The sequence below is a fragment of the Sinocyclocheilus grahami genome, unplaced genomic scaffold (genome assembly GCF_001515645.1).
Source record: "Sinocyclocheilus grahami isolate Dianchi unplaced genomic scaffold, SAMN03320097.WGS_v1.1 scaffold83.1, whole genome shotgun sequence".
Classification (NCBI taxonomy): Eukaryota; Metazoa; Chordata; class Actinopteri; order Cypriniformes; family Cyprinidae; genus Sinocyclocheilus; species Sinocyclocheilus grahami.
In genome coordinates, this window is record NW_015505262.1 from 39149 (window position 1) to 59165 (window position 20017).

At 38.1% G+C, this 20017-nt stretch overlaps 1 protein-coding gene across 4 annotated transcripts; it reads left to right on the plus strand.

Moving 5' to 3' along the window:
- The first annotated feature begins 4610 nt into the window (after positions 1-4610).
- Positions 4611-19239, plus strand: LOC107586511 (myelin transcription factor 1-like). Of its 4 annotated transcripts, none has more exons than XM_016273905.1 (23): positions 4611-4685; positions 9221-9312; positions 9986-10040; positions 10132-10162; positions 10262-10324; positions 10422-10657; positions 10861-11826; positions 11942-12076; positions 12827-12917; positions 13320-13439; positions 13542-13756; positions 13898-14088; positions 14181-14405; positions 14550-14704; positions 14854-14916; positions 15336-15404; positions 15766-15828; positions 15975-16058; positions 16181-16402; positions 16714-16805; positions 16901-17004; positions 17798-17941; positions 18069-19239. In XM_016273905.1, exons 1-23 carry the CDS (start codon positions 4661-4663, stop codon positions 18210-18212), a joined length of 3585 nt encoding a protein of 1194 aa, XP_016129391.1. In that variant the 5' UTR covers positions 4611-4660; the 3' UTR covers positions 18213-19239. The 4 variants fall into 4 exon arrangements, with proteins under 4 accessions (XP_016129391.1, XP_016129393.1, XP_016129392.1 ...); XM_016273907.1 differs by having other exon boundaries at positions 11945-12076; XM_016273906.1 differs by having other exon boundaries at positions 10864-11826.
- Positions 19240-20017: the final 778 nt, after the last annotated feature.

A 20017-nucleotide genomic window follows, 5' to 3' on the forward strand; every position in this document is an offset into this window, starting at 1 on the left:
GTCACAAAGCACTAAAGGACAGAGAGTTTCCCTCAAATACATCAAGCATTATTCGGTTTTCAATATTTAATCTTCTTTCATTTAATCTGTGAGGAATTTCAACGCAAAACAAAGCACACATTATCACCACTTGCCCTACGGAGTCCGTTATGACTGTCATCCCGGCATCCATTGTGCAGACAAAAGAAAGAATGACCACAGACCGATGCGTTGCTTATCTCAGTTCGGCGGTACAGTTGATAGGCTTTCAGGTCCTTTTGTGCTGCCTTTATGGCACAGGAGTCATTCACGGGCCCTGCTGTCTACACGCCTGAGGCAGTTCCTCTTCACTCTCTTCTTTTCCTACTTTTCCTTTATCCCTCACTCCCGATTCCAGGAGCATATGTCATTTGGAAGTGCTCTGCTAATTAGAGGGCCCTTTTGTCTGTGGGTTTCTCTTTTCTCTGCGATTGTTGTTAATGGTATTGTCACTGGAGTATCTGTGGGAGTCCTGCCGTCCCGACAGAAGGTTTTTATTGGACTCTTAATGAGTTTACCTCGGGCGGTCTCCTCTGCAAATCTGCACCTCTCATTCTCTGCCCAGAGTGAGCAGAGCCAGATTTCAGCCATCAGGGCCTCTTATCTCTTCAATTCAGGGTGTTTAAATGCGTATATCTGTGTGTGTGTGTCCTGCGCAGGGACACAGGGAAGTGCTTTATCTCAGGAATATGAGCTTTATACAAGCTCAACCCGATTGTTTTGACAGTGCAGCACTTTACAGAGCACACAAAAATGTGAGCGTGAGGAGAACTGTCAATAGCGCTGACTTGATTTCTCGCTCTCTTGGGTAAATGGCACGTGTGCCATGTCACAACTAGTAAATACGAAGTGACCCCCAGTGACCCTGTCCTGGCATTCTCTAGGGTCATCTATCCTACAGCACCTGCTCTCCGAAATAAAGAGTTCAACAAATGTCACGAGTCATGACCCTTGTGTATAAAACACCTCTGTGGGTCAGAGGTCAAGCATTGACCGGTGTGGCTGTCCCAAAGTGACTCCGATTCACAGCGTCCAATCATAACGCGACCCGGAAGCATTTACTTCCCTGGTGTGCTGACGAAACTTGTCAGAGGTCCTGGTGAATAGTTTGGGACAAAACATATGTACAGCATGTATAGCATATGTACACTACCATTCAAAGATTTGTGGTCACTTTTTTTAACTCTTACATTGAATGTGACAGTAAAGACATAATGTTACAAAAGATTTCTATTTCAAATAAATTCTATTCTATAAAAATTATATTCATCAAAGAATCTTGAAAAAAAAATCTAAATTTAGATTTTCTAATAGATTTTTATTTAAAAATATGAATATAAATTTAATGTAAAATAAATAACAAATATAAAGTATAAATAATCTAAATATACTTAAAAAGGGAAGAAAAAGTAATAATAGAATACATGTAAATACCCCCAATATTTTACATAAGATTGATAAATGTAAATGTATAATTGCCTCAACCTTTTGTAATTAGCCTACCCAGTGATTGCTTTGAATCACTATTATCTGAAAAGTTGCAGATGGCGACTGAGTATGGATATTTGAATAGGAATTTCCAAACCAGCCAGTCAGCTGTGCATGCTCACAATATCCACCAATTTAGTCTTTGTAGTGCTGGGGAAAGCAGTCTCTCCCCCCACCCCCCACCCTTCTGATGTATGTACTTTCTATACTATTTAGTTTATTTGCATACAGATGTCTAGTCAGCCCCACTTTGGGTCTGAAAGGGAGGGAGGGCTGCAGTCCTGGCAACAAGGCAAGAGTTGCTGACTGGCCCATAATTTCCAAGCATACTTCATGGGACCATGGCTACTGTGTTCCGATCACTGGGCACAGGTGGCATCTTAATTACATGGATATTTTTGTGAGAAAGGGTGAGGGCCATTTGCATGGGATCACTAATTGAGCAGACCCTCTCAAAATACCATTAGCACCACTTGGATCATTAAATTTAAGGGCCTGATGACACAGAATTACATAATGGCTTAGCCAACATTTAAATAGAGCAAATTTTAGGGGACTTCTGTACTCAGATAAAAAGGTGGCCACCATAAATGGGTCAAGATCACCAATCTAGACTTTTGTGTCCAGAATATGAATACTTGGTGAGGGGAATAGTGGGGCATGGGAACAGGTGGAGACTCTGGATGAGGGTTCAGTAGTGAGAAAGAAAGAGAGAGAGCAGGAGGGATGGTGTGAAAAGAGCTTGTCTCCTGTTCTTTCAGCTACTTTTGTCTTATTCTCTCACTAAGACAAGAAAACCTATACTTTAGGACAGCTGCTAAGCTGATTTTCCCAGAGATTAGCTGCATATCTGTTGTGTCAAAGAACTGAACACAAAACGCAGGCCGTTGTTTATGACGTGTTAGTAGTCAGCAAAGTTTACTGGAACCTGAAAGTTCTTATTGAACTTTTGAGGTTTTAGTTCACAAGCAATCAAAGGCCTTTGTCTTTTAACAATATAACAATATTGCACAGCCAGACAAAACAGACTTACAATAAAAGCTTACATTTAGCAAGTTCAGACAGTATATGTTTAATATTTTGTCTGGCCATGCAAATGTGTTTTAAAATGACTTTTTGCTCTATATATATATTGTTGTTTGTTTGTTTTTTATTTATACTATGTCATTATATAACATAAAATAAAAGAATATACTTTTAATTTTAAACTTTCTTAAAAAAAGAAAAAAAAATTTGCAAAAGTTTTTCAAATATACACCCACAAAAATAAAGATAGTTAAATGCTTAATTTGCCATTTGTTCTGTTGATTTATGTTGTGCAGTGTCTAATATCACTCATTGTTCAGTCATAATTTGGTTACTGTTATCTCATCTAAACTTTAGCTCTTTCTCCTCTCAGTCCCTTCCCCCATTTTTTTCTCACAAGATTCTTGAAAAAAGGAGACTAGCTGGGCTCGCCTGATATCACCCTCCAGGGTGACAGCTGTACCAAAAAGCCCTTCACCCCACACACACACACACACACACACACACACAGCTCATTTAGGAAGCCTGGCTCAGTGGCCTGGAAATCACACTCTAAGCTCCGCCCTAAAGTGTGGTTAGCCATTGTTATTGTAATGAGGCCGTGTGCATGTGTATGAAGAAGGAGAGTGAGTGGGTTTAAACTTGCCTCCCCATAGATCTATTCCACAGAAGTTTACCCTCAGTTTTCATTCAACTCTACAAGATGTCATATAATAATAAACAATTATCATCAACCATTATGCATGAGAAGGAAGAATGTAGATACTTTTGCAATACTCTATCAAAGCAACAGAAACAAAAGAGACACCATAAAATCCTTTATCATCAATATTCACTAATATGAAACAATCTACAGTTAAACATAAAAGCCACTGCTGACAGCACTGGCTCCACACGCTCATATGTTCATACGAGTCCTTTCAAATAAACCTCTAAAAGCTTTTCACACTTTCTACAGGCCTGGTGTCCACTAAGTGTAAATGTCTTAATAAGCACCCCCTGGCCCCCTACATACGTCCCATGGTCCCCCTCCTTACTCACCATGGCAACAGCAAGTTGGTGGTTGGGGGGGGGGGGCGGTTCTCAGCATCATTATCAGTAGGCCCATCTGTCATGGGGGTAAGACTTCAGATCACGTAAAGAGGGCTACGTGGGCTCCAGCAGCAACCCAGCACATATGCCTTCTCACTGGCCTGACCGGGGAAAGGGTGGGGGAGAAAAGAGGCACAGATTGAGTTTGAAAAAGAATAAGAAGGCCTGATCTGAGAGCATGAGGTTTCACTGACTGATTGATTAACTGATTTGTAGAGTTTATAAAGACTAAAATGTTTTTTAAAGAATACATATACAAAACATTTTTTTGTTTCCTTTGTAAAGTGACCTTGAGGTTCTCAAAGGCCCTGCACTAAATAAATAAATAAATATTGCTGTTGTCCTTGTTATTATTGAAATTTAGTTATGGTTCATATGGGGTGAACATCAGTTAAAATGAACAGAAATCACAGGAGTGAAATATAAAATAATATAAATAATGTAATATAAAATGTCCTGTGTGCTTTATAATTTAGGATCGTGTTAATGATTTATGGTTTAATGTGAACATCCACATAAACTTTGCATCTGCATGTTTAAATTCTATAAATATCATGGCTGACCAGTCTGAGACACACAGCACAAAAGTGGTATCAAACAATGAGACCAAATTTGTCTTTTAATACTTTGTCTCTTTTGTCTCAATAGAAAATGGGTCTCTAAAGGAGGAACAATAGTTTCAGGTTGCACTCTCTTACCTTGTTTAAATGTGTTTAAAATATGTATTTTTTGAGGAAATGCAAAAAAAAACACTCAGTAAAAAGTTTTCAAACGCCTGACACATGATTTGAGGCGTACAAGACAAGCTTTTGTTTTCATTTTCAGAGGTCATCGTGAGGAGGACACAGACAGTGAGGCGCGCCCTCATTGGCTTGTCGAGATGAACAAAAACTACCCCGCCGCCGCTGATTGGTGGAAGCAAACTTCTACGAAATAAGACCGCCCACCTCTGTCTGTAAGTTTTCTTTAAAGTAACTTTCTCTGTAATGAAGTTAAGTAGTTTTGCGGTGTCAAAGGCGAAGAAATCACCGCAAGGATGAAGCTGTGTAAAACTTTTCTCGGTGAGTGCTGGATTTCTTATTTTTATGAAGTATTTTCCTCGCGTCAAACTTAGATATAGTCTGTAGCGCCGTGGTTTTGTTGATAGCCGGTGTATTTGGGTTTGGTTAACTTTTTGTTAACAGTAACTATTCACAATACGTTTATTATTGTAATTAAAACACGAGTGATATAATTATACTGAATACTGATTGTACTGATTATAAACTTATACCGACAGGCACAGTTGTTGTTTCTTTCCTTGTTTACTTTCATTTTAAGTATTAATATAAAACGTTGACTGAATAGCTTTGGATCACGTTTGAAAATCGCATAGTATTGACCAGATCACTGATTTTTTATTTTTATTTTTTGTATCTTTTAAAAGTTGCGAAACGAAATCCCTGTGCAGACAGTTTTTAAACAAAGGCAACTTTTGTCTCCCAGAGGGAGCTGTGCTTTTAACTCCGAGGCTGTCGGACTTCTGGCGTATTAAAACTTTTGTATTTGGGAGGGATCAGTCCATCTGCCTGTGGGGGGATTCCGGGTGTTGTGCTTCTCATTCGCTCAGCTGGCATCCTATGTAATATTTATACACAGTGTCTGGCCAGTGGGAACAGACTGTGGCTTTAATTGTATGCTGGGATATCCATCTGTATACGAAACTTTAGGATCAGGGGTGAGCAAAGTTACAGCTGGTAACCGAAGAACCTCGGTGTCATTAAATATGCAAAGCTCTCAAAGGCTTTTGCATGCTTCATACATGATAAGAAACTTTTTATGAAGTTTAGTAAAGAGTTCCCCTCCCCCTTCATTATAGAGCAAATGCATTTTCAGTTACCTTTCTTTCCACTGCATGTAACCTTATAATAATTATAATATATTAGTATTTATAGGTTGATTATAATATTTGACCATTAATCAAACTTTGCAACTGCGCTGTGTTTGGTTGGTTTACAGCGCTGTAAAATGATTTCAATAATAATGTTAACCATATATATTTGTATATGTATTTTATTTTTAAGAGAATTAAGAAATTCAAAATGTCCCAAAAAGTGAAATGAACTTTTTTTTTTTTTGATGTTCATTTCTCAGGTAGAAAAGTGATTTTTTTTTTTTAAACAATTAAAATCAATTTGACATCATAAAACAATTAAGCCAGCAGTTAAACTTAAAGCTTCACTTTTATTCGACATTTTACAGTCTCCTGTGTTTGGTTGGTTTACAGCGCTGTAAAATGATTTCAATAATAATGTTAACCATATATATTTGTATATGTATTTTATTTTTAAGAGAATTAAGAAATTCAAAATGTCCCAAAAAGTGAAATGAACTTTTTTTTTTTTATGTTCATTTCTCAGGTAGAAAAGTGATTTTTTTTTTTTAAACAATTAAAATCAATTTGACATCATAAAACAATTAAGCCAGCAGTTAAACTTAAAGCTTCACTTTTATTCGACATTTTACAGTCTGGCAAACTCGGAAGAAATAATATATTTTAATTCAATCTTTTTCCACAAAACTAGGTCACGTTGTTAGGCTTCTAGAAGAACATAAAAGAAAAGTAGTTCAACGCTTTTGAAGCAAGGCAAATGTGTCAGTGCGCAAGAAAAAATAGATCCATATTAAAGAATTGTGTTTTTTCAGTTACAGCAATTATTCTCTTTCTTGTTGATACTGAATAGCATCGTGTACGGCAATCGGACAATAGCCTTTTTAAGCATAAAACAAATGCTTCTATTTGATATTCAGATTGCTTGATCTTTTTTGCGTAATGTATTTGTAATGTAATATTCAGTGTATTCATCGTTAAACTGCTGGATACTCATTGAAAACAGCGTTTTCTTGCTAGACACCTGCCACGGATAGCGCTCCTGTCCATGGTACTGAAACAGCGCTGTTCTGGGTGCTGAACTTTCAGCTGAGCTCCTGCATCTAAACGTAGAGATCTTTTCCCCCAAAATAACCGAAGAATCTATTTTAGATTGTAAGTACAATGTCAAACGACTTTCCTCTTGCGTGTGAGTGGGGGTCAGTAGCGGCCCTCTCTCCATCTTGTGCTGTACATGGTTTAATGGTTTACTATGATGATGATGTCACGGCGCAGGGTAGAGGAGGGGGGGACAATGGGCCTGTGAGCGAAAGGTAAGTCAGTGTCGTTCGACAAAGCGTGTGGAGAAATGATTTTGGCAGCATTTATGCTCGCATTACCTGTCGATTAATGGATATACGCGTCTTGCTTACGACATGAAGAGGTTTCGAACCGGTCCCGAGCGATTTATTCAGAGGTTTTTAACGGTAGCGGACTCATTCTGAAGGGGAGGTGTACAACACTGAAGTTAACACACACAGCCTACAAAGAGCAAGAGGCCGCTCGCATCTCCTTGAAAAAACGTCGTTTGCTTATGGTATTTGTTTGTTTATTAATTCGGATGCTGATGTGGATGGGGAATTCAGTGTTTGGAAAGGTTTGCTGGTTTGGATTTCCGTTACTATTGAAGCCAAATGGACGCCGGACTTGTAATCTCTTAAAGAAGAAGTGCCATTCCACCGTGTTTAAGTTACATTTCCTGCACATTTTGTCTTATTTTCGCTTGCGTAGTAAAAACGATTCTACAATGTTTTTTTAATATCTGTATTTCAGTTACATCGCAGGTTTATTTTCAAGAAACCCAAGAACTTAAAGGGCCTCTCTCGCATGTATAACACAATATCCTGGCTCTCATATTACATTTTCAGTGTTGTGCTTGCTTTAAAACTATAGCTATTTATAGCCGAATCCGAAACGTGGAAGTTTAAGGCCAAGCGGAATATTCATCGAAGTTTGTTCATTCACACTAAGTCAGTCAGAGATACATGTACAAATAAGCTACAACGTATTTTATGGGAGTGGACAAATAGTCATCAGAAACCCTTAAGCAACGCAAAAGCAGCATATGTTTCGTCTTGTGTGCGTGCGTTATTTACGAGAAGCAAAACAATGCGAACGAACCATATGTTTACTTCGGGCTAGGCCTACATAATACACTATTCAGTTATTAGATTATTGCCTTTCTTTCAGTTTTACATTTAAATTGCTCTTTATTCATCGCTTATGCTTGTTTTAGGACCTCTGTAGGTTGGGCTTTAAACGTTATTGCTTTAATAATACAGTCACGGGTCTTGTAAACATGTTCTGTTGGATCATTGTTTCTCCTCGAGGAAAGTGACAGTGTTTTAAAGGCGGGGGGTTTGGCTGATAGTAATTGAAAGGCGTGGTGTGCTAGAAGAGGTTATGCGCAGCAGCATCATGGTGCTTTTTCGAAGTCAAGGGCCTGATGCGACAAAATAAATACTAATATTAATCTATACTAAAACGTAAGAGCAATTTGTGGCTAACATGCACTCCCTTTGGTCCATTTCATGCATGGGCCTACTATATGGGAGTCAAACAATGTTTTTTGTATGCTGGAACAAACAGCTATTTAAGAGAGTGGGCCTAATTTTTGAGAAAAAATAAAAAAGGGATGCCTGAAATCCCTCAGGTCAAGTGATCTGGTATAAAGACTCTGGCATCAACTAACCTTTTTTATCTATAAATAACATTTCAGCATGTAAATGTTCCTTATCATTTACATGTTGTTGTCTTTGGAAGTGCCTTTGAAAGCACTATTTTGAAGAACACTATCAAGTTATATTACTTGACTCCTAATGTGTTGGAAAATAATGATAAATACATGTTCAGAGGTATTTTGTGTTCCTCTCTTTTGTATTCATCTTACTTTTATACAAGGCTTCAGCAAATGCAATAAAGTCAGTTTAGCTGGTTTCCACACGCAAAGACACAGGACATTGAGTTCTAAGAAAGGTTTGCATTGCGTATTGCGTTTTATGTGTGGCAAGTGCTGCAATTGTTGCGGTTCTCAAGGGAATTCCCTCCCCTGTTACGTGTGTGACGTGACTGAGCACCAGGTGCTGCTTAAAACGTAATCAGACCACATGTAATGATGCTCTGATAAAAACAGCTGGGTCACGGCCGGATCTCTCGTCACCCAGGAAGAATAATCAACACCAGAGCCATGAAGGCACGCGCAGACTCTATCAGACCATGATGGACTGTTGAAAGCCCATTCAGTGACCAATGTGCTCGGGTCCTCTGGGGGCTATTTAATGTTTGCTTCTGAATTAGGGGTGTTCATATTTAATAGTCATCGTGTGGAAAATGACATTACAATAATTGCGTATGAATCAGCATCACTGGCATAGATTTGCTTACTTTTTGATCTTAGAGGCTCAATTGCTCGCAAAGAATATATGTTTTTTTCTGGTTATTTAAGTTTTTTTCCGTATTTCAAACTAATATTACTCATAAAAATATAATTTATATATAATATATATAATAAATAGATTAACTAATTTGTTAACCTCAAAAATGGGAATACAATGTCAAGACCGCTTTAATGCCTCTTTCAATAAGTTTCAATTTTTTTCTCATTTCATTGTGTAATATTAAGGATGCACCTTTTAATATTTGGACATGTCAGACTGAAATTGTTGTCTTATCCTTTCTGTCCAACAGAGAATGAGTTCAGAGGCCAGCTGCTGAGCCAGAGGTGGACACGAGGGGACAGAGTCAGCAGCTGTGAGAACAAGAGGAGTAGGAGACTAAAAGTGAGACATTATGTGTGTTTGTGTGTGTGTGTGTGAGTCAGAGTAGTTTCATTTTCATTAATTATCTCTTGTCTTACACTCCACAAAACCAAAGAAGCTAAAAGTACTTTTCCCTTTCCGAAGCTCTGACATCTTTCTCATTCTGGGAGGGCCTCATTTCTTTCTTATATTTTACTTCGCTTCTACTAAGGATTGGGAGGGATGTGCATTTGAAAAAACTTGGATGTGTATTATTGATTGAGCTCTTTACAAGCAAGGATTTGGGGCTACTCTGGTGTCTGTGTACTCTACCACAAAACCAAAGAAGCTAAAAGTACTTTTCCCTTTCCGAAGCTCTGACATCTTTCTCATTCTGGGAGGGCCTCATTTCTTTCTTATATTTTACTTCGCTTCTACTAAGGATTGGGAGGGATGTGCATTTGAAAAAAACTTATTGGATGTGTATTATTGATTGAGCTCTTTACAAGCAAGGATTTGGGGCTACTCTGGTGTCTGTGAAATCAGACCTACTCAGATCTGAGGATAAAAATCACAGTCTGAAGGTATAAGAGCTGGAGAACTGTGATAGTGTACTTTTTAATATGATTTTTAGAGACACATTAGAGAAATGGAGAGTGTAAATATTTTTACACTCTCCATTGTAAACATAACCACTCATGTGTTTGTGTTCCAGATGAGCCAAGACACAGATGAGAAGCGGACGAGGACACGCTCAAAAGGAATTAGAGGTGAGAGCCTCTTAAAAACTCGAAAAATATTTGTTGTCCATTTCAGTGAATTTGATGACTGACAGAGCTTTTATCTCTCTCCTTATATCAGTTCCTCTTGAGCTTGTCGGACAAGAATACAGGTGAGAGCTTTTATGCTTTGTAGTGTTACTCATCATGTTTATAAAGACCAGAGTTTAGTAGGTTAATGAATATAGCTAATCAAAACCCCTGTTTTGCAGCTGCCCTACGCCAGGATGCGATGGCTTAGGCCATGTCAGTGGAAAGTATGCACGACACAGAAGGTAAATAGTAAGAATTATGTCTCTAATAGCTGCCAATAAAAATATATTTTTTAAATTAAGCAACTGAGTTTTTATAGAAACTTTTCATCTGTTTCAGTGCATTAGGCTGCCCATTGGCTAAGAAAAGAAAACTCCAGGAGGCCGAGGAGAATCAGCCAGCCCCCAAAAAGAAGCCAAACCCCCTAAAGCTGGCCATGGATGATGGGTTCAATGCAGACAGTGACACAAACAGTGAAACAGAAACAAAAGATGAGGGTGTGGAGTCTGAAGAGGACACTGCTGATGAAGAGATGGAAGCAAAAGAAAAAACACCTTCATCAGAAGCAATGACAGGTGGATTAATAACCTATTAACTACAGAAATTATTTATTATTTTTGAAGTTATGTGCCATGCAGTGCATGTACTATAGTCTTTATGTATTTAAGCTTTATTATATCAGCAATTGTCACCCAAACATCACAGAAACATTTTTATTTCAAATTTAATTTAACTAAAATTAAATTAATTTAACTTAACCTTTTTGTCTTTCCTTCAGAAGAAATTTCACAAGTGGATTTAGAAGAGCAAAAGACACCTGTCAGAGAAACATCAAGTCCAGTTCCAGAGAATGAAATTGAGAATAAAGCAGCCAATACCGAGGCTACATCCATCCAACAAATCACCATGGATACTGAGGCAGAGGAGGGGCTACAGGTCGCAGAAGAGATTCAGGCTCGAGAGGAAGAGGTAGAGGAGGAAGCAGAAGAGATTACAGAAGAGGAGCGAGTGACCCAGCAGCTAAAAGAGACAGACGAGCCTGTGACAACAGTTGAGGAAGAAGAAGAGGAGGAGGAGGAGGAGGAAGAGGGGGAAGAGGAAACACAATGTTTGAGCCAGAAGAACAACTCGGATCACCAGTACTTCAGTGGAGACTTTGGCAAAATCCAGACCAAAGAGACTGTGGAGACAGAGAAAGATAGTGAAGATGATGATGATGAGGAAGAAGATGAGGAGGAGATCCAATCCCAGGAAGAGCCTTCCTCCCTAATTGCCCCTGTCCCTGCTGCGTCAGCTCAGGAATTAGACGTGATGACACACAGCAACATAAACCTTGACCATCCTCTTGGTGAAGATGAGGAGGAGGAGGATGAAGAAGAAAGAGATGATGCTTCGGATAAAGACTTGCCCACTGTAGTCATCGAGCTGGGTTCAGATGGAGAGGAAGAAGAAGAAGAGGAAGAGGAAGAGGAAGATGACGGCGAAGAAGAGGAGGCCGATGAAGCAGACTATGACGAGTTGGACAGCATGTCACAGAGGTCAGAGGTCACAGATGACTCAGAGACGTACGACATGACACGGGGGAACCTGGGACTTCTCGAACAGGCCATTGCACTGAAAGCCAAACAAACCGGCCACAGTTCTGAAGAGAGCTGCTCTCCTGAGCAGCAGCACTACTACAGCTCAGAAGAGAGGATGAATAAGGCCATGGACATCACAGCTCGTAGAGCATACTATGGCAAAGGTGACAGAAAATTTCTGCCTATCTCTTATGACCCCAGTTAAATTTTGATAACATTATCATGCAGGCACAGTGTGTGGAGGTGTGGAGTTTAATTTGCTTTTGTCTTCTCACATAGAAGGTTCTAGATCAGAGAAAAAGGAAGTAAAGTGCCCTACTCCAGGATGTGATGGGGCAGGTCATGTGACTGGATTATACCCACACCACCGCAGCCTTTCTGGGTGCCCACACAAGGACAGAATCCCTCCAGAGAGTAAGCATTGTGTTGCACCATTACTATAGTATGTGACACACACACTCACACATACACAGACACACACAAACATATATTCATATATATATATATATGTACTGTATATTTTAAAAAACATAAAATTGAAAATGCATGTACATATTTTATATAAAAGTTTAAAATGTATATATATTTTTAATGTTTGCTTTTGCTTACCAAGGCTGCATTATTTGATCAAAAATACAGTAAAAACAGTAATATTGTGAAATATCATTACAATGTAAAATAACAGTTTTCTGTTTTAATATATTAATATATTTATATTTTAATGTAATTTATTTGAGTGATGGCAAAGCTGAATTTTCAGCATCATTACTTTACTCTTCAGTGTCACATGATCCTTCAGAAATCATTCTAGTATGTTGATTTGGTGCTCAAGAAACATTTATTGTTATTATCAATGTTGAAAAGAGTTGTGCTGCTTAACATTTTTGTGTAAACCATGGTACAATTTGTTTTTCAGGATTGTTTGATTAATAGAAAGTTTAAACAATTTATTTAAATTAAACATTTAACATTTAAAACATTAAATATTTATTTAAACATTACATTTATTTAATTTATTTTAAATTATTTTTTATAACATTATAAATGTCTTTACGGTCAATTTAAATGCATCCTTGCTGAATAAAAATATTAAATTATTTAAAAAACAACATTTGAAAGGTAGTATTAAATATTCAATATAATAATGTGTGTTTTTGGCACTAGTCTTGGCAATGCACGAGAATGTACTAAAGTGTCCGACACCTGGATGCACTGGACAGGGACATGTGAACAGCAACCGCAACACACATCGCAGGTACTGCTCCTTAACTATTTTTTGAGGTGTCAATTCAATATTTATTTAAACATTACATTTATTTAATTTATTTTAAATTATTTTTTATAACATTATAAATGTCTTTACGGTCAATTTAAATGCATCCTTGCTGAATAAAAATATAAAATTATTTAAAAAACAACATTTGAAAGGTAGTATTAAATATTCAATATAATAATGTGTGTTTTTGGCACTAGTCTTGGCAATGCACGAGAATGTACTAAAGTGTCCGACACCTGGATGCACTGGACAGGGACATGTGAACAGCAACCGCAACACACATCGCAGGTACTGCTCCTTAACTATTTTTTGAGGTGTCAATTTCTGTTCACATCAAGTTTCCCTAAAACCATGTATTTTTCTTACATTTTACACTTTTAGTCTCTCTGGCTGCCCCATTGCTGCTGCAGGGAAACACAAAAGCCATGAAAAACAGTCACAGCCGCAGATCTCTGTGAGTGATCCTGTGAGCGGAGGCTCAAACTCTGACAGAGTTCTCAGGTGAGTGTTTTCCTCCACTTTTCAACATCCTAGCTAAAACCTTAACAGACACAAAAGAGCTTGATGGGTAAACATTGTGACTAAACACTCTTTTCTCTACAGACCGATGTGTTTTGTGAAACAGCTGGACATCCCTCAGTACGGTAGCTACAGGCCCAATGCCATGCCAGCCACTCCTCGTGCCAACCTGGCCAAGGAGCTGGAGAAGTATTCTAAGGTGTCCTTTGACTATGCAACCTTCGATGTACAGGTGTTCGGCAACCGCATGCTTGCACCCAAGATGCCCACCAGCGAAACCTCACCTAAAGCCTTCAAATGTAAGCACCCCCATCATTCCCTTTAAAATAACGAATAAGAAACAAATACAACAGATATTAATAGATAATGAATTATTGATAGCATAGTGAAATGCAAATTATTATTATTATTATAATGAACAGCCAAACCGTTTCCCAAAGCCTCGTCCCCCAGCCACAGCCTGTCAGGAGGATACACCAAAAGCAGCTCCTCTTCCACCTCAAGTGGGTACGATTATACCCATGATGCCGAAGCCGCACACATGGCTGCCACTGCCATTCTCAACCTGTCCACCCGCTGCTGGGAGAGGCCTGAAAACCTCAGCACCAGACAGCCAGATCAGGCCAGCAAAGTGAGTTTCTCTCTGTCTGTATCTGGAAAGTTAGGTTCCATAACATCCACATTATATACACTATATTCTAATTAATTTCTTCTACAATCGAGGACATGGACATTGAGGTGGATGAGAATGGCACACTGGACCTCAGCATGAAAAAACCCAAGAGGGAAGGAGTCAGGTCACCAGACCCATCTTCATCCTCGTCATCGTCTTCTCAACACCATGGCGTCACCTCACCCCACTCCAGCCACACCCACAAACAAGAGGAGTGGGAGGGGCCTCTGGACTACACCAAGTCAAACCAACAGAAAGAGGAGGAGCCAGAGGAGGTAAATGTATATCAATTTGAGATATATTCACATAGTCTTACTTCATGGTTAAATCATGGTTGACAGCATTTTGGAATAAACGCCTTACTGTTACAGTTTTGCACCTGTTTTATAATTTTCTGTTGTGATGTGCCATGTCCTCAGGTTGAGTACACCACACACTCATACGCCTCCTCTGATGGAGACGATGATGATGCCACTCAGGGGAGCATGGAGGACAGGAAGTACCCTGGTGAGGTCACAACCTCCAGCTTGAAGGTCAAATTCCAGCCCAAGGACAGCAAGAAAGAGATCTTGCTGTAAGTGTGCTGCAACAATGGCCTTATTTAAACATAAAACACATCTGCTAAGTCAATAAAAGAAGTCTGTAAATTTAGTGTCTTGCTAAGGTAAATACATTTCCGGCATGATTCCACAGGGATTTAATACTCTCTCCATCTCCCTCCAGATGTCCCACACCAGGTTGTGATGGCAGTGGACATATAACTGGGAACTATGCATCACACCGCAGGTATGCCAGAAGCTGACACAGTATTTCTAGTCTAGACCAGCCCTGCTTGTGGTTTATTTTTTTCTTTATCTGTTTTCCCCTCTGCTGAATCCTTACAGCTTCAGCTGCCTATAGCATAAACCTGTATATTGACTGCAAAGCAAATGTTATATGTCTCTTTAATGCATTTGGCCAACTCATTTAGTCACATCTCTTTGTAGCTAATTTAGGTTACATTATATTAGTGTGAGTTTTAGCCCACACACACACACACACACATATATATATACTGTATATATATATATATATATATATATATATATGCTAAAATACATACGACGAATCAGTGACATACTACAGAATATATATATATCTTCCATCTTCAATTAAATCTTCTTCCCTCTATTCTTTATTCCTGGTGTTTTTCTACTGTTCTTCAGTCTCTCTGGTTGTCCCCTTGCTGATAAAAGTCTTCGGACCCTCATGGCTGCCCACACTACTGAACTCAAGTATGTCTGTGCTCTAATTTTTCCTCTAATGACTCCTCACCAAACTTCACAGATTACTGCTTTTATTTGACTTTACTTAATACTGCTGTTTCTGTAAAACTTTTTACTGTCCTTTTGGCTATTCTTGTACTCTTTGAACCAGTAATCATCACTTTACATTTTCAGTGGACAAAAATATAATTCTCTTGGACTGTGTCCTTGAGATGCATCGAACCAGCTGAGACACATTAAGCATCCAGACTGAAGCCCAAAAGTTTATTTAAACTTCCAGTATGATTGTATGTGTGATATTTGAATTGTATCTTTCTAAAGCAATGCTAAGTTCTTGCTAACAGCATGTCTTTCTCTTTGTGGCCTCCAGATGCCCTACCCCAGGTTGTGATGGATCAGGACACATCACTGGAAACTATGCTTCCCATAGAAGGTATGTTAATTAAGAGATTTTATATTTAATGCATCAACATTCAAGATGCACTTTAGGATTCAGTGTCAAGCTTTGCAACTATTCTTGTATCAAAAATATCAAACTGCTCATGTAGAAAAATAACGTTAGCATTTTCTCTTTTGCAGTCTGTCTGGATGTCCACGTGCCAAGAAGGGAGGAATCAAAACCACCCCAACTAAGGATGACAAAGAAGATTCTGAGCTCCTAAAGTATGTTTTTTACAAAACAATTTCAACTTTTGCTGTACGAAAACAGTGGATTTATTGAGCACAGCCTGTATCTTTAGAGAATGCCAGAACTGACTGCCAGTTCATCACTTACCTCTCTATAGGTGCCCGGTGCCAGGTTGTGACAGTCTGGGGCATATCAGTGGGAAATATGCCACCCACCGCAGTGCCTATGGGTGCCCACTGGCAGCACGCCAGCAGAAGGAGGGCATGTTAAATGGCACACCATTCTCCTGGAAAGCCTTCAAGACTGAGGGCCCGACCTGCCCTACGCCAGGATGTGATGGATCAGGACATGCCAATGGCAGTTTTCTCACTCATCGCAGGTACAGACAGGGCCTAGTGAAATTTACAGATAATAAATATTAGTATTATAGTATTAAATAGTCCAGATGTAGGCCAAGCTGTGAGTAAATTAAAACTATGCAGTCACTGTTTCATACAGAGATTATATATATATATTTATGCTAGAAATATAACAAAAACTAATTGTCTTGGAAATGCTTTACTATTATGTTTTGAAATATTAGAAATGCCTATTGTTGGCTTTCTGTGGTTATTGAGTGATGATGTAATAAAAACAATAAGCCTAAGGCAAAAAATTTTCATATCTTGCAATTATAATGTGTTTCTACAGTCTATCAGGTTGCCCTAGAGCTTCAGCTTACAAGAAGAGAGCCAGGTTCCCAGGAGATGATTACATCAGCAAGAAATTCAGGGCAAGTGATGGTAAGATCAAATATAATTTGTTTCTCTTCTTTCACCTCCATTATGTTCATTTTGTGCTCTTCATTAACATTTGCATTGTTTTTCTATCCCCTCAGTTCTTGACAATGATGAAGACATAAAACAGCTGAACAAAGAAATCAATGAACTGAATGAGTCGAACTCCGAGATGGAAGGAGACATGGCCAACCTCCATACACAGGTCTGCTTTTATCAAATACATATACACACTACTATTCAAAACTTTGGGGTTGATAAGATTTTTAAATGTTTTTAAAGAAGTCTTTCATGGTCGCCGAAGCTGCATTTATTTGGCCAAAAATACAGTAAAAACATTGATATTGTGAAATATTTTTGCAATCTAAAATTTGAAATACTATTAGTTTTTATTTGAACATATTTGAAAAATATAATTCATTCCTGTGATCGCAAAGCTGAATTTTTAGTAACCATTACTCCAGTCTTCAGTGTTACATGACATTTTTGTGGAAACCATGATAATTTTGTTTTTCAGGATTCTTTGATGAATAGAAAGTTCTAGAATAGAAAAAAAAATAAGTCTTCACTTAATCAATTTATTGCATCCTTGCTAAATAAAATTAGTAATTTCCTTCAGAATGAAAAATCTTACTGACCCCAAACTTTTGAACAGTACATGTATCAGAAACTGTAATGAAGACAGTTTTTTGTAAACTGTAATTTGTAACAGTTTCCTTATGGCTGAAATGTAATCTGAGCATATAGCATAACACCCTTCACTGGTAACTACTTGTAATACGATTTTGTTTGAGGCTCTTACTGTTCATCACTGAAAAACCCTAATTGAAACTAGGATTATTGGTGACTTCTTTTCATAAGAAATATAATGATAATGATAATATTTACAATACTTCAAATACAATATTACAAACGACAGTACCTCATCAACACAAAGGGATACTTCACAGCTTGACCTCGGAGCTGCTGATTATTCATGCATTTCTATCCCTCAATAGATCTCATCCATGGAGAAGAACCTCAAGAACATGGAGGAGGAGAATAAGCTCATAGAGGAGAAGAATGACGCTCTGTTCATGGAACTGTCAGGCTTGAGCCAGGCTCTTATCCGCAGCCTTGCCAACATCCGTCTACCACAGATGGTCAGTCCGCTTGTTATCTATTACCTTTTATGACTACGCCCAACAAGCACAAATATTGTACATTATTTGTACATTATACTTTTATGTAGCTTGCTTTTAACAAACCATTATCTGTTGTTTACCACAGCAAGAACCCATCACTGAGCAGAATTTTGACACCTACGTGGACACGCTGACCCACATGTTCACCGATAAGGAGTGCTATCAGAACCCAGAGAACCGAGCCCTACTCGAGTCGATCAACCAGGCTGTCAAAGGCATTGAGGTGTGAGCAGAGGAGCGGCAGCTGCAAGACACTGTGGGTTAAATAACCAGACCAACAACATAAAAATGCTGTTTAAGGACATTCAGGTTTTGTATGTGGCACCCTCTGTAAACGAGGAACGTCACAAGACCCGTGGAAGTCAGAAAAAAGGACCAAATTCCAATTCCAAATGATGCTGCTTAGCAATTTTGATGAGATACAAGATCCTCTTAAACCAAGCTGGCTCTTCTTGATTTGGGGTATTTTTTTGGAGCAAACCATTTTACTGTTTTCTAGAGCAACTCTCACTGACACTGATCTGCCTTTCTTACTTCCCTCAGTGCATGGAGGTTGCCGTGAACATTAAGTCGCGAGATTGTCGTGTGTCTGTGGAGGAGAGTCTATGTGTGTATGCGTAACAGAGTGTTTTATGTGTAACGTCCGAAGGTGAATTCACAATTAATGACCTCCCTCGACAAAATATGATTAGTATGCAGCACTGCTACATTTGATCCCTGTATGATAACGTTGTCTCATATTTGGTGTAAATGCACTCCCGTTCCATTCAGTAATATTTATCGTATTTGAGAACATAGATATTGCACTTCCATGAATAGTTTGTAGTTCCATCGTCATGTTATTATTGTAATTATTATTATTAATATTATGGCTATTTAAATTGGGTCCTTGAAATGTACATTTAATTTATTATTTATTCATGTTAAGGGTTATTTTGTTTATGTATTAATCAGTGTCTATTTATGGACTTAATTTATTTCACAAAGCAAAATTCTATACACAGCTTTTAAACAGTTATTAAGAGGAGAGACGTTGCCATCTGCGTTGTGAAAGAGGCAATATTTTAAGAATATCGACAGCAAATTGTTTTATAAACCTTCCTATTTATTTTAAAGACAGAGATTTATAATCTCTTTTTTAAGTGCAAATATTTTCTACCTAACAATTTTTATATTGTTTTTTTTAATATTCTTCTTTATTTAATGAGTTCTGTTTTCCATAAAAGTATTTTGACACCCTCCAGAGTGAAGTGGGTTGAACAGATATGATGTATTTATTGTTATTTATTTAGTATTTAAGAACAAATTGAATGGAGATCTTGTTGCATATTTATTTTGTAAATGTCTCTGTGTTAGTGGTTGCTGCATATGGATAGTCTTTGCCCATGTTGTTGATAAAATAAATGGGAATTCTATCACCTACAACAGAGAGTATGCCATATTTAATATTGAAGGTTTCTATTAAGTTATCATTACTGCACATTTACAAGCTTGTAATTGCCCTTGATTCAACAGTGATACTTTGTGAGACATTGGTCAGTCCCAATAATTCTGGATTCTCTGGCATTTGTTGGACCAAAGATAAAATATAAACCAAACACTGTCAGTAGGATACTTGGATGACATCTGCTGGATGCAAAATTATTCAGTCACGATTTCTGTTCAGCTGATTAAGTATACGTGAAACATAAGGGATGTATTTGTATTTTGTCAAGATCAATATTAAGCCCAATATTGATCAAATTATTGATAATAAAACCCCAAATGTAGTTAAAAAACCCTTAAAGCAACAACAACATTTTGAAATTGTGCATAGAGCTGATTTTCTCTAGATTTGAAATGGTCAAATTTGAAAGGAGACCAGAGCTAGCTGTCACGTCTTTTTAATGTTATAGATTTATTTTACTGTCTACACGTCGCTGGAAAACCATAGGCTGTTTAATGGCAGGCTCCTTTGTGACAAACCCCATAAGGTGTGACATATGCCCTGCTACTGGTCAACAATCTTTTCTTTTGTGCAGTAACGGTGGAAGT